Raw genomic sequence first — 26,986 nt, 5'->3', positions numbered from 1 at the left:
GAATGTGCCATAATCACCATTTTCCTATCTAACAGAGACTATCCTCTGTGGACTCAAGGTAGTCAAAGGAATCTTCCACTGTCCGTTTTCTAGGATAGAATTTTAAAAGACAATCTTTTTGGACATTGGGCAGCATAAGCTGTATTTAATGAGCCTGGAGTTACCCCATGCAGGCCCCAGAAAACTCCTGCTTCTGCCCTAGTGCCCCAGTAAGGAGATCCTTAACAGGCCACTAAAAATAAAACATTAAAAACAGGGAACACAAAGTTTTCTGTCCTGCTCTAGCTAGGCTGTCAATAAGGTGATTGTGGAAGCTGTTCAAAGATAATTGTAACAGAGTTAGCAACGTTAAGAGCATATCTGATTTCTTCATCAGGTCGGACACGCAGATACGATGGATGGGAACCTGACCCTGCAGGCTATTGTGTCTGAGAAGGCAAACACCATCCTAAAAGATGGGAACAACAGCATGAGTCTTTTCCAGCTGTATAAGTCAGTGACGTCAGTCCTTAATCAGGAGACCCAAGAGGAAAGCTTTAACATATCTTTACAGACGGACACACGAAAAGAGGTCAGCCAGACACTTGTTTTCTTGCACTACAATGCAATATAATGGACTCTTCATATTCTTTGACAGCTCTTAAATAATAAATAGCTCACGTATCACCACCTGAAATCAATGGAGGTTTCAAGGTTCTCGTATCTGTCTCAGTGTTTGGCAGAGGTTTCAGCTATTTTTCACTATTTGCCCACATAAATAAAAGAATTAATTCTCAATAATATTGCATTAACTTAAATTAATTTGGGCAGTCTTTTTAAACTTAAACTCAATCTGATTTTTCAATTGACAAACAATTTAAATATTAATAAAATGGCCTCTTCTGCAGGAGAAATTTCCTATCTAATTTTCCCAGAAAGTACTAGATGAAAGGTAATTTTAGTTTGTTCCTTTCAGCTACCAGCTTATGTTCCAGTTATAAGCTTATATTTGTACAGTGCTTTGAGTGCCTCGGATGAAAAGATCTAGAGAAATGCAATGTATCCTTCAATTATGATTCACTGTTTGAGTAACATCAATCATACATGGCGTTGCTTTCTCTGGAAGTGGCATTTATACAGTAATTCACATACATTAGTACAAATTCTCACAAGTAACTCTCCTTGCTATTAATGGATGTTAAGTGTGTAACGTCTCTGTGTTGGGAGGTAACATAAAACTTGTGATTATACAGTTACTAAGGCAAGTGGCATCTTGTCAGTAGACCTAATATCAGTTCAAATGATCCTTGTTGTGGAGTCTTACTCTACCGCGTAATTTACAGCAAACCTGGCTGTCAATATACAGAAATACTTGCACAGTCCTAATTAGCATCTTATTCCATTGCCTAATTATCCCTTTTCATCCCAAGCTCCGAGGGCTGATGCTGACAACTCTCTCTGCTGTTAACGTAACATCAGTGCAGACTGCTCTTAAGATGTCAGAAGTATTGAAAGAAATCACTTACAGGAGTGAAGAGCTGTCTGTCTCAGCACAGGTAAGAAGCAATTCATCTATCATCTCTTCACACTAACAGTATAGACTCTTTTGCACCCCACTGACCTTGGAAGAGTTTCGGTACCTTACAGTTATCTGTTCTTTACCCATTTTTTCAACTGTACCAGGATGCGTATTTTGACCAGAAGGGAATACATTTTGCTGTTTAGAGTAAGTGAATTTGGACTCACAGACATTGTCTCAGCAACCGTTACAATTCAGGCTATGACCGTCTGACCAGTTACATTTTATGATACATCTTTAAGATCGAAACTAACTTTTAGTCAGAGGCATAATAGGATGTATATTTTATCTTGTAAAGCACCCTTAGAATCCTGAATAAAAACTGCCCAGGAAGGTTTTTCTAGAATTGCCCAGATCCATTGGTCCCTGATCCACACACTGTCACAAAGTGCACACAGGCAAGCTGTCAGTGAGGCATGAACATGACAGCACCCAGAGGAACTGGGCACAAATGTTCAGATTGGCCTCACAAAAGTATTTCCTGAATCTTACCTGGCAATGTGATGTTATTAGTAGATGATGCTATTTATGCATAAGGAGTGAGCACATGCGAGGACAGAACAAACTGTCATTGGGGAAGTTTCCCAAATATTCTGGCAATAAAAAGAGCTGTCCTGACTTCTAATGTATTATACAGTTGCAAGCAGACAATGGCTTGGGAGCACTTCAGCAGGATGTGGTTAACTTTGGCAAGACAAGAACATAGCTCAGATTCAGCACTCACCCTACAGTAAGGCTGCTAAGTGTTTGCAGGCTGTGGGAATAGATAAGTCCAAGTTTGCAGTGAATGTGCTTGGCTCCCTTACCATCCTGGGCTAAAAGCTGGCCAGTGCTTTCACAATCACAAAGCAATCACTGGCTGCATTCAGGCACAAAATAAAAATTGTAAAACTCATTCTCCTTTGGCACTTAGCACAGCACAAGGCCAAAGGTATCACTTGCTGGTAATACAATAGGGTTTGTGGAAACTAAGATTAAAATGCACATGCACTTTACAATATGGTGGTATTTTCTGGACACAGCACCCAAAGTATAACCCAATTTACTACATTACTGTACATCTGAACTGTAGTCTTGCCCACTGTTTGACAGAGAAGCTTCCTTCAGATGTTATTCATCTTTTTTACAGATTAAATCTCTAGAAGCAGGCTGCATTTTTCAGGTCTGTATTATATGTTAGTATACCATCTAGAATATCATCTTTATTGGCGTTTGAGGTATTACCACAGCACAAATGATTATAGTAAAAACAGCATTAGCCACAAATAGTCCCATGAGATTACTTATGTCGCAATATTCAGTAAAAGACACAAGTGTCACTTCTATCATTTGTAGTATCAACATATAAACTTTTCCCCTTGTTTCCCATGCAGGTGGAAGCTAGCAACACTCTAAAAGATGTCAGTGCTTCCTTGCTTACTGTAAACACAGAGGACAGCAGAGATGATCAGAAGTTAAAAGATACAGCCAACCATCTATTTAATGCAGTGAGCAATGTCCTTAAAGCTTCTGTAGAAATCAGAGCTACGAACACTTCAGCACCAGAGGCAGAACAGGTAGTTTTGGTTTGGCCCAGTTTGTAGTGGACTGTGTGTGAACATCTTCTTGCTTTGGTAGGTTTTCAAGAGTTCTGCTGTCTCTCGTGTTTTTAAATTGGCATTGGGTAGGGTTCATTGTGACACCATGATGGGCTTGAATATCAAAGAAAACTTCTCCCCAGTTAGACCTGTTAGACTGAATGGTCTGCTAATGAAGGTGATAGAAGCCTCTCAAGATTTGTTACGTTTAATGCTGAACAGGACAGAGCACTGGAGAACACAGCATCAGTGTACAACCTCTAATGGATGACAAGCACACAGAGGGTTTTTTTCAGATTTGATTCTAACCCCTCCTTTTGCCCCGTAATTCAAGGAAGCCACAGGTATGCAATATTCATGATTGGCTCCACCACTTCAAAGCTGGAATCAGCTCTGGTTGCTGCTTACACTTTTTCAGAAAGCCCACTCTGATTTTCTATTCTATTATGCAACGTGTTTAGTTTGTCCTATCCTTTCCTACCTGTATGTGAATTGTCACAGTTGCCTTTGTGTGCTTCCTGGGCTGAACATACTTTAACTTTCATCACTGCAAGTGAGTAGGGCATGAAATAAATCTAACCTGACGGAAAAGGTTATGAACTGTTTGAACTCCCCCAGGATAACACACTAATAACACACAATTATTACATAACTAGGTCTTACTTTTGCAAGTAACTAAACACTAAAGTGTGCAGCTAAAGGGCATTAATATGCAGGAATATATTGCATTAAATTGATGTCACGTTTGTAGTGCTTCAAATTTCAATGTGTAGAAGTTATAAATAATAGAATATAAAAGTAAAAGCTGTAAGATATATTTGTTTGCTGTCTGCAATGTTTTAATGAGAATTACAGAAATTGGATTGCTGATTAGAATAACTTTCTCTGAGCTTAAGCAGCGCATCACCAAGTTTGCCAGCTTTGTAAGACACTGAAAAATACTATTTGTTCCTAAAAGGAAGCAAAGGCAAATAATGTGCAACTTGATGATTCTGAGGATCTTTGTTGCAAGTTTCCTCCTCTAATCCTTTTCCAGAGTTCGGTGTCGCACCAGCTCCTGAATACAGTTGAAAATCTACAGAGTGCCCTTCTGTTTGGGAAGGAACCGGATGATGAACCAACAGTCCTTACCACTCCTTCTGCCACAATGTATATACACAGGTAACAGTAACAGTGTCACCCACCTAGGCGCCTGAGAGTTTATCAAATTTGCCCCAAATATTCATTACATGGTCCTACAGTGGAACCACCCAACTAAATATTGTAGCATAATGACAACTTCAATAAGGCTGCCATTACTAACTGATAGTAAGAACAGCTTGGACTCGAATTAGCTTCAATAATGCCACCTTAGAAATTCTCATGCTCTACCTTCTTTGACCAACGGAGAATTTACTACTATTTCCTGGATGAGGCAGTAACCGCTTACCTTTGACATTATGTGGAAGACTCATGTCATGACAGTTAAGGGTTTTTCCTTTTCCGAGTTGCCAGTAATAACATGTTACATAGAATTGTAACCAGCTTGACAGAAGGAAATATAATCATGAGGAGCCTGATGAGCATTCTCCATTCCCTATAATCACCCCTGAATTGTTCCCCAAGAGCCTGGTTTTCATCCACATTTAACTGTGCATTCAAATCAAGAGAATGTTCACACAGAAACCAGGTATGTCTTTCACATAAGTACACCTAGTTGGGCACAACATCCTATCCAGATACATCAATTCCACACCTTTTTTGATGATTCTATGGTAGTGTTATGTGGAGTACTATGTCAGGGACAGATAATGTACAAAGTATTTACTGGCAGAGTGAGAAATAGTTTTCCACCTAAGTTATACTTATGAGGTGAGAAAGCTTTTTCTCTAGATATGAAGTCCATGTTACTGATGGTTTTTTTCTGTTTTTCTTTCTTTTTTTTTTTTGCTTTTATTCTGTTTTGCTTGTGTCCAACCCTAACTGGACAGATTACAAACAGAAAACATGGATGGCACATCCATTAATATCTCCAATTCCAGCTCTGCCAGCTTTACTCTCCCACCTGCTTCCTCTCTCAGTGTTTCAGGAGTTGATGGTGAAACAGTGGATATAAGGGCAAGTAAACAGCTTTTATCTGACTCAATCTGATACACAACTTACATTACTGGTCTAGTGGCTTAGAATCCTTTCTACTTTTACAATGAATAAACAAGCACACAAGTCATCCCTCCTGTCATGCCAAGAAAATAATTTGAAATATTTTTGGTCAAAGAAGCCTTCACTTATCTTAATTGCATGAGGTTGGTTCAGCAAGCTAAGGAGAACTGAAAGCTTAAATTCCTCATCCCATCTGTCCCTCACATACACTCCTGATTCATACTTGCATGGCTAGAGAAGGCAATGGAATGAATCAATATCTATAAATCTATTTGCTGTTTGTTTACATCTAATGCTCTGAGGAGGATGCAACAGCTCAGAGTCCATATCACCATTAAAACTAACCTGCAGCAGTCTTGTTCCATCCCAGCTAGCAATAGATGAGTTTGAGGCACTCAGATCCTGCAGGAGACAAAAGGCCTGCGAATGTCCTGATGATAACACATCCCCCATCTGAATTAGGATATGGTGGTTTTTCCCTCAGAACAATAGATTGAATATTATTATTGTCATATTTTTATAACAAATTTTCTAAAGGCCTCCCTGGTTGATTTGACACTCTCAGGAAACCCCTACAACAACTGCAAAATACATAGTTTTTTTCATTGTGTCTTTTCCCACTCTGTTAAAAAATGTCCAGACCCCACTGAAACCAGTGGAAACACATCCATTGTCTTACCCGAGCCTTAGGAGATGTTTCTGAATCCTCTCATTGGTCTGACAACTCTGACATACTGTTCTCTGCATCGCTATCATAGCAGAAATAGACTTCTGTTCCTAATTTCACGAGGGGTGCCACACCCTAGCTTAGGTGGAGTTACTTTGAAAGAGGCTTATGCAATTGCATTTTGACATCTGGTGTCTAAAAGGCGAAAGGGTTACAATGAATGGAAACAATAAACATTGTCATACACATATCACATTTCAGAATCAAAATAACTTTCAAGGTTTGTGTTTGACCTGCCTTAAGCAGCTTCTTATTTAAATCTGGCTGCAGGCTTCTTTTAAGTTGAGTACTGTTTGGGTCTGAGCTCAAGCTTTCACTATTCAGCAATGTAGAGTCTGAATATAATGAAATATTGACAATAGCTCAAAACTGATTGATAATGTCTTGCTAACAGATGGTGAGCTTTGCCGTGAATCCCTTTTTCTCCAGTGACACCAGTTTTGACATCAGTGGAACAGTGGGAGGTCTAAGTCTTACTGGTCTGGATGGTTTGATCATACCAGTCAGCAATCTCAAAGAAAATATTGAGGTAAACCCACTTTTTTCTATCCCTCTCCCTCTTTTCCCGTTTCTTCTTTCTCTGTTAATGAACTGTCATTTGTGTTATCACCTTCTGAGGTGACTGCAAATGGTGGTGGTATTCATTACATTATACAATGGGATCATGGTGTCTGCATTTGTGATGGAGGGATTTGTGCCATGTGAAGAATGAAATAACAAATATTTCTGTCTTTTCTTAAAAAAAGAGGTCTTTTATTCTTCATTTAAATGGATGTGAGAATGCTAATGGTTGTGGAAAAAGACTCCAGATTACCGTCATCCCGAAACACAATGTAACGCCTGATTTCATCATCCAACAACTGTATGTTCATATCACTACTGTCTGGGCTTCCTAGCCCATCTATAAGCTGACATCTAAAACATTCATATATGCACTTCACATAGCCAGCGTTTCAGTTATAATCTCAGCTCTTCGTTCAGAAATGCACCAAGGATCACAGACTTTGTGATGAGTTTACATAGGTTTCAAATGAACTTTTCAGAGGTTAGCTGGCAGTATCAAGAAAATTACTTTGAAGGCAGCATTTTTGCTGGCCAAGCTTTCCCTATGTTATAAAAAAAGATTATCTAGCATGTGGCTATATTGTGCTTATGGATGATAGAAGCAAGATGCTTTGCTGTATTTAAAGCTATGTCTTTCTGTTTAAAAACAGATAATGTTACCAAGGCTTTCAGCAACGCAGGAAGATAAGATTCTGTTGAATCTGGGCAATTTTAGCACTTTCCAAGTCAATGTCACCTCAGAAAACACATCCATAGTGATCCACCTGGAATCTGAACATGACATTCCACTAATACTCTACTTGGGGTATGGTTATCGTCCAAATGAAACTAACTATGATATGAAAAGTCATCTGTTCTATAAGAAAACTACTGGAGGTAAGACAACTTATTAGTGACCCATGAACTTGTGCATTCTGGGCTTATGTAACCAAAAGACTTTCACCACCCATAGCATTTTAAGGGCAGTCAGTATGGGGAGTGCTCATCCACAACATTACAGCACATGCATATTTGCAGAATGAGCCTTGACCATGAGTTCAGACATCTAACTGGAAGGAAACCTCTCAAAGGAGTTTCAATTTGTCATGCTTCAGGGTTCCAATCTCTATAGTATTCACTAACAGAAGCAAAGAGTGGGATGCTTGAACAATGAGTTGCTAAGAATGATTTCATACCTGTTTCTTCAGTTAGTTTATTTGATTATATGCAATACAGCTGCACACTTCTGAATTATCATTTCTATATATACATTGAAACTAAAATATTTATGTTCAAGGTGAGACTAACACCTGGGTTCTTAGCCCAGAGGAACTCATTTTTGGAGAGGGAACCTACTATTTCATGGTTTCACAAGATATGGGAATGGATTCCACTGTCTATGACAGGCTAACTATAGCTGTGACTTGCTTTGCATCCCGCTGTGTATTTTGGGATGAGCACCAGGGGAACTGGAATAGCTACGGATGTCAGGTAAGTAGAGAGAAACAAAACAATATTTATATTATATACTTAAAAGCCAGCCCTTATAACCACGATCTTGTAGTAAAATGATAGCATTGAACTCACACCATAAAACAAGATCATTCTGAGGTGTTTTAATAAACTCAAGTTTAGTCATACTGGACTAATCTTCAAATACATTTCCATTTCAGTTTCTTGGGATGGGCTTCTATATAAGAAGAAATGGAAGCATTCTGACAAGGCTGTATTATATTATAATGCCTGTTTGTGGCTAAACATTAGGATTAATATTCCTTATCGGAACTTGAAGAGTTCTTTTCTGTATAGCAGCTCTCCACACTAACTTACCAATCTCAGCACTGTCTTTTCCTTTGCTTGGTAAGTTATCTAATACTTTGAAGCCAAATGTTTTATTAGTAAATTTTTCTGGTTTTCAGGTAGGACCAAAAACAAATCCTAGAAGCACACAGTGCCTCTGCAACCATCTGACCTTCTTTGGGAGCTCCTTCTTCGTCATACCCAACGCTATAGATGTTAGTAAAACTGCACAGCTCTTTGGTACATTTGTGGACAATCCTGTGGTGGTGACAACTGTAGGATGCATCTTTCTGATATATGTGCTTGTAGTTATTTGGGCTCGAAGGAAAGACATCCAGGATGATGCCAAAGTAAGTCTTCAGCTAATAAAGACTGAATGTATTTAGGCCAATTCTCACTTTGCCTAGCCTGTTTTAATAGGAAGTCTTCAACCAGTCCTACTCCCTTCCCTGTAACTCTCTGTTTACTGGTAAGTATATGCATTGTTCACAAGATGACAAATTCCTATCCACAGCTTTAAGGAATCCATACTTACAGAACAGCTAACACACTGCTTGTATTGTGTCACTCTGCAGGTGAAAATCACAGTACTGGAAGACAATGACCCCTTTGCTCAGTATCGTTATCTTGTGACAGTTTTTACAGGACACCGCCGTGGGGCAGCCACAACCTCCAAGGTATCAATGGTGTTGTGCGGTAAGACAGCTTATGCACTCCTTTAGAGAACTGGATGAATAAACGGAGCACCTGAAGCTATTAAACAGGATGGCTCAAATGCAACATCTAAGCCAGAAAGTCCTTAGATTTGATGAAAGCGGGAAGAGTATGCCAGAGGAATAATCATATATAGGATTGAGATGTGCAAGTCTTCATTTTGCCATCTTGTTCTCCAGGTGACTCTCACCCTCTGTGGACTGGAAGGAGAGAGTGAGCCACACCATCTAACTGATCCTGATACGCCAGTCTTTGAACGTGGAGGAGTGGATGTTTTCCTACTCTGTACCTTCTTCCCTCTTGGGGAACTGCAGAGTATTAGATTGTGGCATGATAATTCAGGGGACAGCCCATCCTGGTAAGCAGAGATCTGAAGATCCTGGGAAGTAAAGATCCATAAATATTTTTTATAATGATAACAGTTTTCCTTTTCTAGCACTTGAAAATTATCCCTTCTACAGTTGTAGAAAGGAAGGAAGTGTTAATTTCTCATTTTTGCAGATGAATAAATCAAATCATAATCTAAACTGCAGAACCAGGAGTGCTTCCCATATCCTGTGTCCAGTACAGGATGGGATGTGTTCTGTGCCTTACAGTTTAAACACAGCCTAAGAAGACGAAGGCCAGAGTTTGTCCTCCATAGTCCTGTCGAGTCCTGAATTTCATACCACTCAGTTACATGTGAATGTGCCTTGTATGTTTTTCTGACAGGTATGTGAATCGAGTATTGGTCCATGATCTGGCATGGGATCAGAAATGGTACTTCCTCTGTAACTCTTGGCTAGCCATTGATATCGGAGAATGTGTCCTAGATAAAGTGTTCCCAGTAGCTACAGAACAGGACATGAAGCAGTTCAGGTACCTTCTGTTTTATGGACATTTTTACTCTTGATAGCAATCAGTCTAGAAAAAAGATCAAACCCCTAGACAAAAATGAAAACAAGGGAGGTGTCCTCAAGGGGCTCTGAACAACAAAAAGAGGAAGGATGGTTAAGTAAGTCTAATCCTTACCCTAACAGTAACACCACACTGGAAATATTGGTGTTAAAGAAGGATAGTCTGACAGGACCTACAGAAACCCAAGCATCTTATCTTCTCTTATGTGTACTTTCCCTAACAATTTATATAGAAACTGCTCATGATTAGCTTTCCCTCCATGGTATGGCCAGAAGGAAAGGACATAAGTAGCTATGACCATTCCATGCATATCAAGCCGTGGTATTTGGTAATTTCACATAGTTATTATTTCTTCTGATAGTGCCTAGAAGCATGAACAGGTCAGGACCCTGAACTACAGCTTTATTCTTCCCTCCCCTTTCTAAGTATCCATTTGCTTTCCCTCTCCTCCTTCCCAGCAATCTGTTTTTCATGAAGACCTCCAAGGGTTTCCAGGATGGGCACATCTGGTATTCGGTTTTTAGCCGCTCCCCACGAAGCTCCTTCACACGAGCCCAGCGCGTGTCATGTTGCTTCTCACTGCTTCTCTGCACCATGCTGACCAGCATCATGTTCTGGGGAGTGCCAAAGGATCCAGCTGAGCAGAAAATGGATTTGGGTAACAATCCTCAGCATTGCTTGGGCAGGGAAATAGAGAGACAGCAGAATCTAGAAGCAGGACAGTTGAATAAATGGGCTTTTTCACAAGAGAGAGATCTGGTGGTTCCTGAGGTTATTTTTCTCCTCCCCTCTGTTTGATCTGGACAGGTAAGATCGAGTTCACATGGCAGGAAGTGATGATTGGCTTTGAGAGCTCTCTCCTCATGTTCCCCATCAACCTGCTCATCGTGCAGATCTTCAGGAACATACGATCCCGGCCAGCCACGCAGGGGAGAGAGAAGAAGCCGGGAAAGAATGGTCGAGTGTCCCCAAGCCTACCTCCCACCCCACAGGTCACCCAGGCTGTCTCGCTCACTCCAGAGGCTGTGATAAAGGCAAGTCCCTGTGGCTGCTCCGCAGTGAGGCCTGCACTGCCCTCTGCTGCCATGTACTACCCGACCTCCCCCGTTCAACAGCAGAAATCTGCCCTCTCAGATGCCCTTCAGCTTGTCTGAAACGAAAAGCCAATTACGCACTGGTGCAAACCACTCATTTACCCATCTACATGGAGTCCCCGACTTCATTAAGATCTGCCTATGTACATCCCAGCCCTTGCACAATTATTATGTGCGACCAAAATCACTGTGTTCAGGGGTTAAAGCAAACAGTAAGCAAGACAGTGAAGATAAAACGTATCATAGACCCCGTCTTTCTCAGCTTGGGTCCTCAGGGGGGTAAGCTGTATTTTTGAATCCTGAAAGCTGTCTTGCCGAACTCATTTAAATCTGCCTGTCACATCCAGCACTGTAGGATGTGCTATCCTTATCCATCCTGGAGATTTTAGCAATTGGTGGAGCTCCCAGCCAGTGGTGCCTTCAGATCACATCAGCTTAAGTCACTGCAGCCAGAGTCACTGCTGTGCTGCTGCTGTCTTTTCTAGGACATAAGAAGAATTGCCAACTCACTCTTTAAAGCCCTGAAGACTCCATCTCTCACTTCAGTATCAGATCTTGGAAAATCAACTAACATCAACACACTTTTGGCATTGGTTGAGGACATCATCTGCCAGCAGAACAGAGCTGGACAAGAGTTTTATGATGAGAGCAAAAAGAAGGATGACCCTATAATTGTCACATTAGGTGCTATGGATATACAAGGTAAACAACACAATGTGACACGCCTACTGAGACCTTTGTAGTGAAAATGATGGTAACGCTGGATGTGATGACCCAGGCTCTTCTTACATCCTGACTCAAAGGCAATTACAGAATTCCAGAATAGTTGAGGTTGGAAGGGATCTCTGGAGATGGTCTAGCCCACCATCCTCCTCAGAGCAGGGTCTGCTGGAGCAGGTTGCCCAGGATCACATCCAGTCAGATGTTGAATATCGCCAAGGACAGAGACTCCACAAATTCTCTGAACAACCTGTTCCAGTGTCCAACTGCCCTCACAATACAGAATTTTTTTCTTATGTTCAGACAGAATTTCCCACATTTTAATTTGTGCCCGTTGCCTCTTGTCCTTTCACTGTGCATCACTGAGCGCCCAACTGAGTAAAGGCACTGTAAAATGTCTGTTTCTTATGCTGTAGAATTAAATGTTAGCTACCAGCCTAGCTTGGGAGCAGGATCAGCATCTAATAGCATAATGACTCACAAATATCAGTTGTTTCACAGTTTTTTTTGTCCTGTTTTTTCTTCTTGGCCTTGTGCTGTTGTTCCTTTCAGTCTGACTCTTAACCTAGGCATTCATTTATTTTCAATTAAACAATAATATATGAGTAAACAATCCCACTGATTTCATTAAGACTTGCGTTTTGGCTTTTCCAATGAGTGTACCAAGCTACTAATTGCACAGGTAAACTATGAACAACTTAGCATTTGATCTTATCTGACTTTTCTATTAAGGTTTTAGGACCCCTGTCTTAACTAAGTTGCCTCCTGGCAACAATTCCAGCCCATTCCAGCAGAAAAGCATTAAAGCTCTAGTACTAAAGCTGCCTTTACATGTCCCTTCCAATATTATTCTTCACTTTGTCACCTTCATGAGCTTGAGCTCCAGTTCCTCTAACCTTTGTACTGAACAGTATTTTAATCTAAGGATAGCTATGCTGATTTGCTTTAAAAAAATTTAAATGATTCTTTACCTGCAGAAAAAACAAGAAGGCCAACTCCAGAGAAGGGAATATGTGAGCAACCGAAATACAATGATTACAACCGCTGCTTGTACAGGCAACTCCAGCATGTAGAGATGGAGCTGGAATTACTGGGGCCCCATAAATTTCAGATGCCTCAGAGTTACACACAAGCTGTTCGGCAGGTTCAGCACATGAAGAATCTCCTGGAGAACTGGATCTGCTCATCAGCGTCCATCAGTGAGAGGTAACCTAGTTCTCATCTCATTCTCAGTATAAGTAAATTCAGGTCGTGAATTCAAAACTGGTCAGGATGACAGAGCCCAAATAATTACTGCTTAATATGTGCTAGATAACCATTATTATAGCTGTAGAAACATGTTTTACTATTATGCTATTGCAGAAGCAACAAAGAAATTTCAATGTACTGCAAACTGCACACAGAAGCGATAATGACAGATCATGACTCTTTGTCAACAATTTTTGCCTCCAAAATTGAATGTTACATTACAACGCCACATGATAGTAAAGGGCTGGGATAATCACTGAGCTCCACATTCTCAGATGTCTCTTAAAATGTATGGATAAAGAAATATTAATAAGCAGACAAAAATATTTCAGTGAAATAGCATAATTAAGTTGGAAGTATTGAAAACAATAGCACTAATTATCTTTTTGGCCTTTATGGTGATCACAAGAGATGTACCCAGCAGCTAAAATGCACTCATGGTTTTATTTGTCAGTATTTCTACTGGAGGTCCAATTATGCATGAACTGAGGAGTAAAAAGCCCATCATACTTGTTTTGATTTTAGCTGATCTCTGCATGCTTCCTCGTATTTTTTCTCACGGTACTTTTTGCTATCCATGGATACTATATAACTGCATTAGTTAAAAGAATTTAGAATATTTTGATTGAGATTTTAAATCATAAGACATTGCCTATCCCCACCGAACCCAAAGACTGTGATTTTGGCTTCTGTTCTACTGCAGACTGATTTTTTCTCTTCTGGTTGACTCTCAAGGTGGTCCCTTACTCCAAGCTTCTCCGGTGATGGCAAGAAAAGTTCTTCTTCCAAAGGGCTGCCCTGGTGGTTTGTGTTCATTGCTTGGTTCCTTGTTGCAGCCACCAGTGGTGTATCTGGGTTCTTTACTATGCTCTATGGGCTGCATTACGGTAAGGAGAACTCCATCAAGTGGCTGATCTCCATGGCCATCTCCTTCTTGGAAAGTCTTTTCATCACACAGCCCTTAAAGGTGAGATCCTCAGAAATACAACCACTGGCCAATATTAACTCATTCTAATATCATCTCAGGAAGACAACATAACATGTTCTAAAGAACCACAGGATTTAACATGTAAAATGAGAAGTCTTTGCCCTTAAAACAAGAACTAGCAGATGGTTTACAGAGTTCTGTTGTCTTTTGTTGAGATTAACTCCATTAGTTTCATCTCCCTTGTTTTGTCAGACTTTAATAGCTGATGAGGTTTCTGACCAGGGAAGATGTGTCATATTGCAAAATCAGTTTAGCCGGATGGACCCCAGCACTGTGCACTGTTCTCTTGCTTATGAGCTTCAGCTGCATGAGTTCAACAAAGCCAAACCACAGTTGTTCTCCTGCAGTGCCTGGATCCAAAGGGATCCAGGTCAAGCCTGAGCTTATTTATATGAAATGGGCATATGGTGAGTCTATAGCTAATTCTTTCCAGGTGCTGGGATTTGCTGCTTTTTTTGCTCTGGTTCTGAAGAAGGTGGAACATGAGGATGACGAAAACACAGCTATTGATGGACCTTTATTTGCACCAGGTAACTGTCTATAAAGTGAGAAATTATTAAAGAAAGTGAAGCGTTCTCCCAGCTTTTGGAGTGCTTTTTGCACAAATATGTGACTCAGCTCGACTAAGAACTTCACTAGTTGTCTTTATATACCTGAATCTTAGCTGACAAGGTTAGCAGGAATCACTAAATCCACAGGTGCTGTGACTATGTGCCTACCCATTAGGATTCCCAACATCAAGGTGGAAGGGGAAACAAACCTAAATAATCAATTTTGTGCCAGTCAGAGAAAATATAAAGACTAGTGTATGTTTAGGTTGGATAAATCTTGCAGAACACTTAATGAAAGAGACCGCATGATCAAAAAGATAAAAGAGAGGAAGTTCTGGATCAAAAGAATAATACTTCCTTGTTTATCTTTTTCCATATGTTTTTACCTCTGCAAACATATACACATGCACAATCTCCCCTAACACCATTGTAAGATTGCCCTTGTTATTGGAGGATCTGCTTGCTGCTAGGATACTGATGTTTGACTCCTTCCTTCCCTCCATCCCTGGCTTGCCTATGTCAGGAAAAAAAGTATTCCTCTATATTGATCCATACTAGATCAAGAATTGTACAACTGGATAGTCAATCACTTCTCAGTCTGTCAACATTCAAGGAGCTTCTAGAAAAGAAAATAATGACATGTGGCAAACTGACTGAAGCCATTATAATAAAAATTAATGAATCAGTGCTATTAGTATGCAGTAACCATGCTTAAATATTTTAGCTCTCACATCAGACATAAAAAAAATCAGATAAGGAGGCTTGTTTTAGCTCTGTGCAGACATCTCAGTATTCATGGCATGGCTTGCAACAAAACCTGTAACTATTCCACAACTTAGTGAAAATAAACATGTGACCCAGTGCAAAATGCACTCTTCATCTAGATTGGCAGATCTTTATCTGACAAGCATATCTAAAACTCTCTCTCAAGGAAATTTCTCACCTCCTTTAAGTCTTATATGAAATTTCAGAGTTTACATACTTTTCCACCATTACCTGTATTACTCCCATAAAGCAAACAGTGGCTTCTGCAACCGCAATCATGTCTAAAAAAAGCTGACACCAGCAGACAGGGGTCCTAAGGCACAGCAAAGAATCCTGATCTACAGCTTCCTCCTTGATCAGTCTCAGGCTCTGAATACATCACCTAGATGAGAGACATCTCAGCCTAGAGAGAGACACCTGGACTACACCTGGTCCTAAACCTAACACACTGTTTGTGAGCTCCTTCCTTCCCCACTTTTTGCCTTACTATACTAACTGTTTAAATCACATCCCCTATTTTCCTAAGGGAAAGCATTAAATAGAATAGAATTTCCTTATAATGTCCAAAGAAACAAAAAGCAGGATATAGATGATCTGTTGACTAATTCCAGGGTTTACTGCTCTCACTCACAGGTGATTCATATCCTCTCTTTGGAACCCGACGGGACAGTAGAAGCAATATTTACCGGCCACCTCCTGCAGCTGATGTGGAGAAAATGAAAATCAGCTGCATGAAGGAGCAGAAAGCATTTGCCCTCATCAGAGAAATCCTGGGTATTAGCTATATGTAGATTATCTTGTTTTATTCAGTAGCATTCATCAGTATTTTTACATCAGTGAAAATATTGTTCGCTTGGGTGAAAAAGTTTTGGCATATCTTTAGCTTTTTGCCAGCCATTATGGTGTAGAGACAGGCTGTTCAGTGGCAGCTGGAGCTGAAAGGAGGCGGGAGTGTTAGCTGGAGATAAAAGTGTGGCTGAGGCTTGATTTTATGGTAAAGAAACACATCACAGACAAGAGAGGTTAAAGAAAAGTTAGAAAGGGTAGAAGGAGGAGGTCGACAGTTAAATAAAGTTGAAATCAAAAGAGCAGGTGGAGGCCATTTTTGGAGGCCATCTTTCTAAAAGCAGATAGTATCTATAGATACGATTTATACCCCAGTTTTATTTCCTCTAAAAACAATGGAAAAAATTACCTCAACTTCACTTGCAACAAAATTAAACTACTCATTTTATTTAGAGCTGTCATTACTATTGGTGTTCAGCCAGCCTTCCCACTTATTTTCTTGACCACTACTTGTATTCCAAATGTGATATGCTTGAACTGCAACACGTTGAAGTAGCTTGTGTAAATTCATTAGCACTGGTCAGTCAGCCTAATAAGTGATGACAGCAGTAATCATTCATGCAATTTATTTTGAACAGCAGTGTTAATTCTGAGCTCACATGTGCTATCTCCTCTTGGTTTTTTCCAGCCTATCTGGGGTTTTTATGGATGCTGTTACTGGTTGCCTATGGGCAGAGAGATCCCAATTCCTACTACTTAAACAAACACATTGAGAACAGCTTTACAGATGGATTCCACGATGTCTACAGTTATCAGGATTTTTTCACGTGGGCAAACACTACCTTAGTCAAAAATCTTTATGGATCATATAAAGGTGCAGAGTCACATTGTTTCACTTCAGCTTGCCAGATTCTGAAACATTATCTTTTATACACCTCCCTAACTCGCACATGCATATTTGACCGGAGAAAGAGACTGTGACTGTATAAGGCTAGTATGGATTCTTATAATTTGACTACTAGTGGATAACAAAAACCCCACAGCTTGACCCCAAGTTTAATGTGCCCTGATAGTTTCCCTATCTTTAATATAAACCAAAAGTTCTGCACTGTAATGTTACATTCTTCACATTTTACATTACTTATTCCAGATACTCAGATATATGCCTCAGTTTTACTCGTTTCTTTCCATAATTCAAAAAAAGAATGGCAGATAGGTGGCACTATAAAGCTTTTCCTCAGAAGAGCTCTGTTTGCATCATGACTTAGGTCAATGTGAAGGCTAATTGTGCAATAGCACCATGTTTCTATCTAGCCATATCCGGTAAGAAATACGATCCATTTTCCACCTCACATTTGAGAGTAAATGTTGAAAGACATTAGCAGAGTTCTTCATTGGACACAACAGGCACTGACCAGCTGTGGCCAAGTGAGCACTGCAAGCAGCTGCTCTGCTGTGTGACTAAAAGCAAGTCACTTTTCTCCTCCAGGCCTCAGTTTCCTTCTGTATAAAATACAGATAGGTAATGATACTGAACTCTGTTATCTATGGATGTTATTTAAGAACTCAATTCAAATCAACACGAGGGCTTAATTTTCGTTACTGTTTTGCTTACAGCATTTTTTAGAAAAGAATCTATAGCAAAATATTAATGCATCAGTGAATCATAAATGAGATGAAGAAATATTATTAGTAGTTCTGTCATATTGCCAGTGCTGCTCTTTTCCATCTCCCATTCAGGATTCATTACAGATGGCAATTCCAAGCTGGTGGGTAGTGCTCGAATCCGCCAAGTAAGAGTGAAAGGAGACACCTGCCCTATTTCTCCCAAACTCCAGCATGTGATTCAGGAATGCCATGCTCCATATTCCCTACAAACAGAAGATACATCAGATTATGGGGAACACTGGAATACTTCAGTCTTCGATAACTCCTCTGACTTGAGCTCAGCGTGGCAGTATCAGAGTCAGTCCAAGCTGAGAGGGCATCCCAGCTGGGGTAAACTTGCCATCTACCGGGGAGGGGGATATGTGATTCACCTGGGAACTGATCCTAAGAATGCCTCCAGGTACCACTTGTATTCTTGTAAATTATTAGTATATCATCTGCTATAGCATCAATGATGCTCCTTCCTCTACCCTATTTAAGACTAATTTCAGATTGCATCCTGAGTTTTCCTGCTGTGCATTGTGCTGGATATTGTAGATATTACTGTGGTGCCATCATTGTAGTTTATGTTCCTGTCATCTTGCTCCATGCTAAGTAACAACCAGGATCCAAATTTTTTCTCCTAACTTACATGCATGGTTTCCAGTTATACATAGCTGCAGAAATACATAATGTTGAAAAACTAGTAAAACAATCCTATCAATGCATTAATACAGTGTTGGACCTAGTCTAGCCTTTAACTTCTAAAATACTGAATTTTCTACGGGGATATCAATGGTTGTGAGAAAATAATTTAGCCTAAGTCTTGTTATGTTAGTCTTACGTTGTCTTGTTACTACGCTTGAACTATGATATGTTTGCCTGTTTTCATATCATACTAAGATCTGTGAAGCTTCTTTATCTCTCTTTAGTGTTTATACTCCCTAGATCCTTGCAATTTTGTATCTACCTTAAAAGAGGAGAATTAGTGAAATTGTACTGGAAGTAATCTCCTGTGTGTGAATGTGAATAGTAACAGGGAATACTTTTTAAAGTGAAATAATAGAAAATGAGGCCTTGAAACCTAGGACTCAAAAAGAATTTGGCAGATAAGGGACCTGAGATAAATGAGCATGAAGCAGTATTCCACAGGGGTGGAGATCCAAACTTACAGATAACTTATATGTTGCCAGAGATACCCATATTTGTACAGGAACCTATATGAGGTAAATGATCAGATACCTTAGGCATCTCAGGTTTAGCACTGGCCAATATCTGCTACCTGCTTCTCCAGAGGAGCCAAAAAGCAGCTTACCACCTGGACTAGTAGTACAAATATCCCCTGCCTCCAGACTTGACAGACCAGATGTCCTCTTGAACATCTTACCTCTGGTTTACTCTTTCTCTATGACAATATCCAAACACTCCTATCCTCCGCGTGATACTCTCTCTCTCCTGTATGAGTTAGATCACTGGCTATACATCTTTTGGCAGAATTCTCCAGTACCTTTTCAACAACGTCTGGCTAGACACCTTCACAAGAGCAGTGTTTGTTGAATTTACAGTCTACAATGCCAATGTGAACCTGTTCTGCATTATAAACCTGATGTTTGAAACCAATGCTTTAGGTGAGAACCTTTTTTAAGTTACACATTTCTGAAGACAGCAGGCAATGCACCTACAGAGTGCAGATATACATGCTGTCAGTGTTTACCTAGTTCTTGATTCAGTAAACAGAAGTGTTTTAATAAATCTAATAATGACAGAATCAATGCAAAATGTATAAACTATTTAGGAAAAATGTAGCATCACAACAATACAGACCATAATGGAATATCTTATGTTTGCTTATAATGGTCATCTGCTGATGAAGAAAACATGGTACTGAAACTTAATCTCCAGAATTCATACAACAGGAACAAGAGAAATTATGTTTTCTAATAATTTCAGCTAATCAACACAATATTAAGACAAAAAGTACAAATAACAGAGTCTGTCCTTTTTGTTCCAGAAGACTTCTAATATATAGCCATGTAATCATATAATACGTAATCTGGATACAACAAAGAAAATAGTGAAACTAGATTCTGGTTTGAAGGCCAAAGAAAAACATTTAATCTGAGCAGTAGCCTCCCTCAGTCCCAGTACTGGAAAATACCCAAACCAGACCACAAAACTGAGCTAATTTTCTTTTTAGAATGGGATTCAGATTTACATCTCCAGGTCCTCCTCCTACATTTCTGCGTTTGTAGTCCAGTCCAATCTCAACTCTGCTGGGATTAATATCATACTATCGCACGGGAGAGCACTAGCACTCTAAAAGCCATCGACCGCCTGAAATTCCTATTTGAGGAAAATGTCAAAGAACACTTAAAAGGCTACTCACATAATCAAGTCTAAATCTTAGTTTGATAGTTGGATTCAGTCTCACATTGGTGTGAATGTGCGTACGGAAGTCTTACTGGTGAACTAAATTGTTTCAATGAAAACAGAAAGATGTAATTATTAGAGCACTGAGGTGAACATTGTGTTGGTTTTTTTTAGGGGCCTTCTTCACAGGCATAGAGCTGCAAAGTGTCCGGCTTTACCCATATACCAACAGTCTCCACATCTTTGTGGTTGCAGCAGAAGTAATTTATTTCCTCTTTATTGTGTACTACATGATAGTACAGGTGAGACCCAATGGAAAGCTCGGCTGACAGCATCACCTTGTGTCTGGGTTTGGTTTCACTTACAAAAACTTTAGGACTGTACTTGATTTCAGTAGTGCTGCTGCTGACTTGCACCAATGGAGGATTGAATCAGATACTGTATCTGTATTAAATAATAGGAAGGCAACATTTTATTTCGCTGGAATGCTTCTTTTGAGAAAGATAATGAGAAATTAGTGCAAGATGTAGTTTTATCGATGTGCAGTCGTCTGCTTTATTGCAGAGGGGATAGCCCTAATCTTTAGAGATGTATTGTATGGTACGGAGTCACGAGACTGAAACAGTAAAACTCCTCTTTTCACAGGGAAAACTGATGAAGACTCTGAGATGGAGATACTTCCACAGCAAGTGGAATCTCCTGGAGATGGCCATTATATTGATTAGCTGGAGTGCCCTGTCAGTGTTTGTGAAGCGGACAATCCTCGGGACCCGAGACATCAGCTACTACCAACAACACAAAGAAGAGTAAGTACTGATGCTATTTACTGCATCCTTTGTTGGTGCTACTTATGCAGAAACAAATCTATTTTTCCTCTTCCCAGACAGCAGCTTGTCTGTGCTAGATAATGCTACCCTGTATGGCTATACTCATGAAGCATGTAAGTATTTCAGGGCTTAGATGTGTGTTAGCAACAGGATTTTCTTCTGATTGCTCTAATAAGATCCAGCAGACTTGAGCACCAAGTTCCCTAGCCTAGCTGCTAGTTCCCTATCTGCATCACCCTCTTCTGAATCAACAAGCCTTTCTGCTACAGGACATCCATCCAGAGAGTACATAATCAGCCCCATTCTTTGTTGTAAAAAGCCATTGGTTAGAGGACAATAATGGCTTATTTTATACAGAATGGAAAATTATAATGTCTGTTAAAAACGGTCACACAGGAAAGAGGTGACAGAATCACAGGATAATTTAGGAAGAAAAGGACCTCTGGAGGTCTCTGCTCCAACCCCCTCCTTTGGTGTTAGGTCAGGTTGTTCTGGGCCTTGTTTGGTTGAATTTTTACTATCTCCGAGGACAGAGATTCCACAGCCTCCCTGGACCCCAGTTCCAGTGCTGAACCACTCTCACTGTGGGGAAAAAACCCTGTTTTCTTCATGTCCAGTTGGAATTCCTCTTGATGCAGCTTGTGGTTGTTGTCTCTTGTCCTTTCACTGTGCACCTCCAGGGAGTGTCTTACTACATCCTCTCTATAACCACCGACTAGGTAGTTGGAGACAGCAAGTAGGGGCCTCCTTAGCTTTCTTTTCTTCAGGCTGCACAAACCCAGCTCCCACATCCTTCTCTCATATATCCTATACTCCGACTCCCAACTATCTCAGTGGCCCTGCACTGGACTCAATGTCCTCCTTGCACCAGGGAGCCCAAAATTGGACTCAGTATTCCAGATGCAGCCTTGCAAGTGCTGAATGAGAGGAAAGAGCAAACACTTCCTTCAACCTGACAGCTACATTCTTGCTAATGCAGCATGCATATATCATATATGTCATGTGCTATATTAGCATACACAATTTACAAAAGCTTTTCGTGGTCACCTCTGTTGTAAACAAAATCGTAAGTACAAACAATATGCTACCTTTATAAAGGGTAAATATAAGCATTACCAAGCTTTTTTTTGAGCTAACATTAAGACTTGACTCACCTCAGTCACAGATCACAGTTCTGACCTCCAATCTTTTACTTCGTTGCTTACAGTACCTTCTCACACAACTTATTGGAAATTAGCTAATCCTTTCACAGCAAGTGCATCCTGCTAGCTGCACAGCACCAGTAACCCCATCCTCTTCAACTACACATACATAGAAGAACCTGTCTTCCTTTCTAAGGGTCAGAATTTGATAGTAAGTTTGCATTAGCTGCCTTTAAACTGTGACTTGCTAAAAATGAGGTTGGGCTACAGCCTAGACCCTCTCTCAGCTCTAGCTAATGCTGTTAAAAAAAACTCTGCCGTGTACAACTGAGCTTTTTGTGTGCACGCAGCAGGAAGTGCACACAGACGGGAACATTCAAGAAAGACCTCAAGTTAGCTGTCCACTGGAAACAAGGACAGAGTGACTGGCTTTTCCAGCATACTCATTTATGCACTTCAAAGGCTTCTGTGTGCATGGTCTATTACACCTCTTCTTTTTTTCTAACAGCTGTGTGAGCTTTAATGAAACAGCAAGAGCTGACGCAGTTCTTGGCTACCTGATTGCATTCCTAGTGCTCCTCTCCACAGTGAAACTGTGGCATCTCCTGAGGCTCAATCCTAAACTAAACATGATCACTTCAACTCTAAGGAGGGCATGGGGTGATATCTCTGGATTCATCACTGTTATTGCAATCATGTTCCTCGCCTATTCCATTGCTGTGAGTACCACTGTGGTTTCTGTTGTCTGCAGTCTGCATCCAGGTACTGTTAGGTTAAATGAATTATTTCTGAATGCTGAAAGCAACGCAGCTTTGAAATATAAAACTGAGTAAAGCTGCCTATCTAAATCTTAGGTTAGCAGCTTAGAGCTCAATTCTTCAATGTAAGTGAAAGAGAAGTTAAAATATCTGCTCGTCTGTTCTTTGCAAACTGAAATTTAGTACAAAAATCAAACACTGAGATGAAAAAATGGATTCTCTGTGTGTAATAGGTGTGACAAAGAACAAAGTACAGGAAAAATCATTTTCTGGATAAAGCTTAAATTGGGGAGACTGCAGCAAGTGCCATTCTCTGTTTGGCTAGTTTTTATGTGGGAAATAATTATTTTTCTGCCTATTACAGGAATACTTATTATGCAAATAAAATGATATTTTCATTCCAATGAGATTAGAGAATTATTGGACTGCAACTATTTGTGTATATTTACTGTTTTAGTTGAAATGTTTTGTGTAAATGTTCTGGCAGAGCGATGTGGGAAATTCAGCACATCCCAATTGCAAAATTGCTGAAAAAGTGGAAACCATCTGAGCCAAACCCAAACTGTCCTGTAAAGGGCAGCCCTGTGACAAACGGGACCTGCTGCAGTCTCACACTGCTTGATTTCACGCTCCTCATCTCTCCCTCCAGCACTGACACTCTAGCAACTGAGTAGCTTTATGCACTGGCGTGGCCACAAACTTAACAGGTAAAATAAGTGATGAGATCAGTTCCATGACCCAGCCCGTTGTCACATCACGCAAGTGATGGAGCTGTGAAAGAAAGAGGCAGAGGGATGGAGAAAAAGGTGAGACTGCAGCAGCCCCCATTTAAATCAGACACAGTAAGCCCACAAGATATAAATGAGGAATACACCTTGGTTACTGAGGGCAAACAAGGAGGTTGCCTATTTGGAAGCATCTGTGCACTGAAAGGCAAGTGTCTGTGACTATGATTAATTTGGTCAATTACGTAGGGATAAATCCACTACTTGGAGGTGGGCTGAATTACTTTCATGATTTTGTCATGTATTTACAGATTTTTTTACATACCTAGTGGCGAGCTGAGCAGATATAAGGCATTCTCATATCCATGATAAAGGGTCTTACAGCTAAACACACTCAGAAAGTGTGAATCCAGCTCTCAGCTCTAGGTTAGTCTTCTTCTGAGACCTTGTCTGGTGTTTCCCCTGATTGTAAACAGAAAAACCCCAAAACACACGAAAAGCTTCATGGCTCTGATGACAAGCTAGGAGAGCTTTCTCTGAATATAGCAGTCATTAGCTGATTTTGCAGCAAGTACTCTGATCACGACACAAGATATGCCTTCTTTCCTCTGCAGACAAACTTGATATTTGGCTGGAAGCTCTACTCCTACAAAACTCTCTTTGATTCAGCAGAGACCATGGTCAGTCTTCAGCTGGGAATCTTCAACTATGAGGAGGTACCACCTCTGATTTTGAGAAGTTTATCACTGTGTAATTAGCAGCTCAGCTATCAAATATGCTTTGAGCCAGGAAATAGAAAGACTTTCAATTAGTGCTAAACATTAATCTAATTTTGCAAGCTCCACAGGCTCCTAAAGCAGCCACCTTTTCTCATTTAGACAAGAAAAAGACACCGAGTGAAATATATCTCACATCCCATTTTGACCATCAGTAGACTTACAATGAACATTTCATTGAGAAAGGTGCTCACATTTTAACTAGTTGTGTTACTTATTGACTACTGAAAGTTTTGAGTAATTTCCTTAGAAAGCTACACACAGAAATGTGAGCGATGCCCTGCATTTGTTCTGAATGCACATCCATCAGCTTCTCAAGAAAGGCAAGGCCTTCTACAAGGGAACTTTACATTACATTTGGTTTTATTATTCTTGACTTTTTCATTAAGTTATTTAAAATATTACAATATCCTTTGAATGACTCTGTGGATTAAGCTAGCTCTCAGACACCTCTGAGAGTGAAGTCCTCCCTGGTGGATGTTTTTAGACCATGGATCCAACAGGGTATGGGTAGCTTTGAAGATCAGTAACTGGGCATAAAGCTTTTCACCTCTACATCCCACTCATGAAAACATATTCCTATGTTATAGCTTACATGAAAATGAGGGGTTTGGATTTTTACACGACCCTTAGTTGATACGTGTCCATGACAGTCTGACTGGGCTTCTTTGTAAAGACACTACTAAACAAAAGCATACAGAGATTTCATCTACACTTTGAAAGCTGAGTCATGATGGAGCTTCAGCTGTTCTGTAGATAAACAGATCTCCAGGCTTGTCAACTTTCATATGAAACTCATACCCTTACAACCAAATGCAAACACTTACAAAATCCCAAAGATCACCTGTATTCATATATCATATATATGAAATATTCTATCATCTTTGTACTATATCATATCAACATAGGAAAGTGACTAAAGCAGAAAATTTGTGTATATAACATATATAGCATAATTTATTAGCCACAGGGATTTTCAGAGACAAACTCCTTATTGTGTCTTAACTGCTTGTATGTATGTTGTTTTGGTTTGGTTTTTTGTTGTTTTTTTTTTTTTTTTACAAACAAAATATTATGTCTTACCTTATTAATACTACAGGTCTTGGACTACAATCCAATTTTAGGCTCGTTCTTAATTGGTTCCTGCATAATTTTCATGACATTTGTGGTACTGAATCTGTTCATTTCGGTGATTCTGGTTGCTTTTAGTGAGGAGCAGAAGCACTACCAGGTGTGTTCATCTAAGCTCTCTTGCTGTTTTTAACATTTATTGTGCGGTGCTTACTCATGATTTAGGTATTCTACCACTGGATGAAACTCTAGTAAACTCAGTCCAAGTAGTCAGCATTTACTCATAAAGCACACTTCAGATTTTCCAGATTTATGCTGTCCATTCCTGTTCAGATGAGTCCCTGTTCAGATTTAATGCAAGACCTGATTTGTAGCCTTCTGTTCACATAGTAAATCCAGCAGAAAAGTCTGAGACTTGTGCCCCAGCTCCACTGAAATCAGTGCCAAAGCTGCTACTAAAGTCCTTTACAGCTCCTTTTAAAAATGTCACTGTGAGTGCCTGACCCATTCAAGCTATTGATAGCATCGTGTGAAATCCAGCTTAGTACCCCAGTACTGTCCAAAATTCCTCCATGTTTTAAATAAAGTCAAGGGAGATGAAAACAAAGGATATAGTCAATAGAAAGCAAGATAGATCTAGTTTTCCTCATTGACTTCATCTCGAAATGGTGGGTGGCTTATTGTATATACCACTAGTTGTATGGGAGTTGGCAACTGAACTCCAGGCTCCTGTGGCAAGATTTCCATGGGCTTTGACAGAGCCAAAACTTCTTCTGCAATGTCCATGCTCACCCATGCTCATCTGGGACTCTTCTCTTGATAAAAATACTGGCATGATGTTTTGCTTTGTCAGTTACTCATGCTCTACTTCCAGTGAAAATTGGCTTATTTCACCTCGAGATTTTCTCCTGTGACTTTCTCTGCCCTCAGCAGGGACTGTATCCGCTTCTGGCCTGCCCATCTGAGTAACTTACTTGTCGTTGCTATTTTAGGCTTCAGAAGAAGAAGAGATTGCTGATCTAATGCTAATGAAACTTTTCAGTTTCTTCGGGATTAAATGCAAGAAGGAGGAGAAACCCCTCACTAACGATCAACTCAAATAAGCTGTCAATGATTAAATGATAACCACAATGAAGAGTCACTTTGTGGGTGAAAGATTTACTTTTTAACCACCAGCTGCAGTGAGTAGACTTAGGTTATCGTGGCTTCTGCCTAAAACGCGGTGGCGTTCAAACAATAAACTGCCGCTGACTGATGTTATTATGGAGCATTAGCGAAGAAATAATGCTAAACCCGAGATAAAACGTCCCACGTGTACTTCCTGTAGACTTAGCATCTGTATTTAATAAACACTGAGCGTTTGTTGCACCGTTTGGCTAAAGCCACTCTCCCTCCGCCAAGCTAGGGCCGCGAAAAGATGGCGGCCCCCTTGGGCTGCCTTCCTTCCCCCGGCCCCGCCGGGCCTGCCCTGCTCTGCCCTGCCCCGGCCCCTGCTCCCGCCCCAGGCACGGCGGCACAGCGGCCCGCCGGCGCGGCACGGAGCAGCTTCGCTCCCCGGCGGCT

The 26,986-nt window shown here is 40.3% G+C and overlaps 1 protein-coding gene across 1 annotated transcript in view; it reads left to right on the top strand.

Annotated features, from left to right (window-relative positions):
- LOC104256549 (polycystin-1-like protein 2) overlaps positions 1-26,526 on the top strand; it is a 41,977-nt gene extending 15,451 nt beyond the window's left edge. The window contains exons 16-43 of the mRNA XM_059825090.1: positions 377-571; positions 1,410-1,535; positions 2,932-3,114; positions 4,172-4,296; positions 5,106-5,232; positions 6,396-6,530; positions 7,216-7,441; positions 7,842-8,035; positions 8,464-8,694; positions 8,920-9,021; positions 9,238-9,416; positions 9,770-9,916; positions 10,414-10,613; positions 10,763-10,989; positions 11,535-11,751; positions 12,747-12,975; positions 13,753-13,984; positions 14,439-14,535; positions 15,955-16,095; positions 16,796-16,981; positions 17,848-18,175; positions 19,249-19,382; positions 20,299-20,426; positions 20,770-20,930; positions 22,602-22,812; positions 24,191-24,292; positions 25,452-25,583; positions 26,416-26,526. Coding sequence (XP_059681073.1) covers positions 377-571; positions 1,410-1,535; positions 2,932-3,114; positions 4,172-4,296; positions 5,106-5,232; positions 6,396-6,530; positions 7,216-7,441; positions 7,842-8,035; positions 8,464-8,694; positions 8,920-9,021; positions 9,238-9,416; positions 9,770-9,916; positions 10,414-10,613; positions 10,763-10,989; positions 11,535-11,751; positions 12,747-12,975; positions 13,753-13,984; positions 14,439-14,535; positions 15,955-16,095; positions 16,796-16,981; positions 17,848-18,175; positions 19,249-19,382; positions 20,299-20,426; positions 20,770-20,930; positions 22,602-22,812; positions 24,191-24,292; positions 25,452-25,583; positions 26,416-26,526 — 4,806 coding nt within the window. The remainder of the gene's footprint in view (positions 1-376; positions 572-1,409; positions 1,536-2,931; positions 3,115-4,171; positions 4,297-5,105; positions 5,233-6,395; positions 6,531-7,215; positions 7,442-7,841; positions 8,036-8,463; positions 8,695-8,919; positions 9,022-9,237; positions 9,417-9,769; positions 9,917-10,413; positions 10,614-10,762; positions 10,990-11,534; positions 11,752-12,746; positions 12,976-13,752; positions 13,985-14,438; positions 14,536-15,954; positions 16,096-16,795; positions 16,982-17,847; positions 18,176-19,248; positions 19,383-20,298; positions 20,427-20,769; positions 20,931-22,601; positions 22,813-24,190; positions 24,293-25,451; positions 25,584-26,415) is intronic.
- The last annotated feature ends 460 nt before the right edge of the window (positions 26,527-26,986 follow it).

The sequence above is a fragment of the Gavia stellata genome, chromosome 15 (assembly GCF_030936135.1).
Source record: "Gavia stellata isolate bGavSte3 chromosome 15, bGavSte3.hap2, whole genome shotgun sequence".
In the NCBI taxonomy this organism is placed as follows: domain Eukaryota; kingdom Metazoa; phylum Chordata; class Aves; order Gaviiformes; family Gaviidae; genus Gavia; species Gavia stellata.
This window is presented reverse-complemented; position numbering and strand designations above follow the sequence as displayed.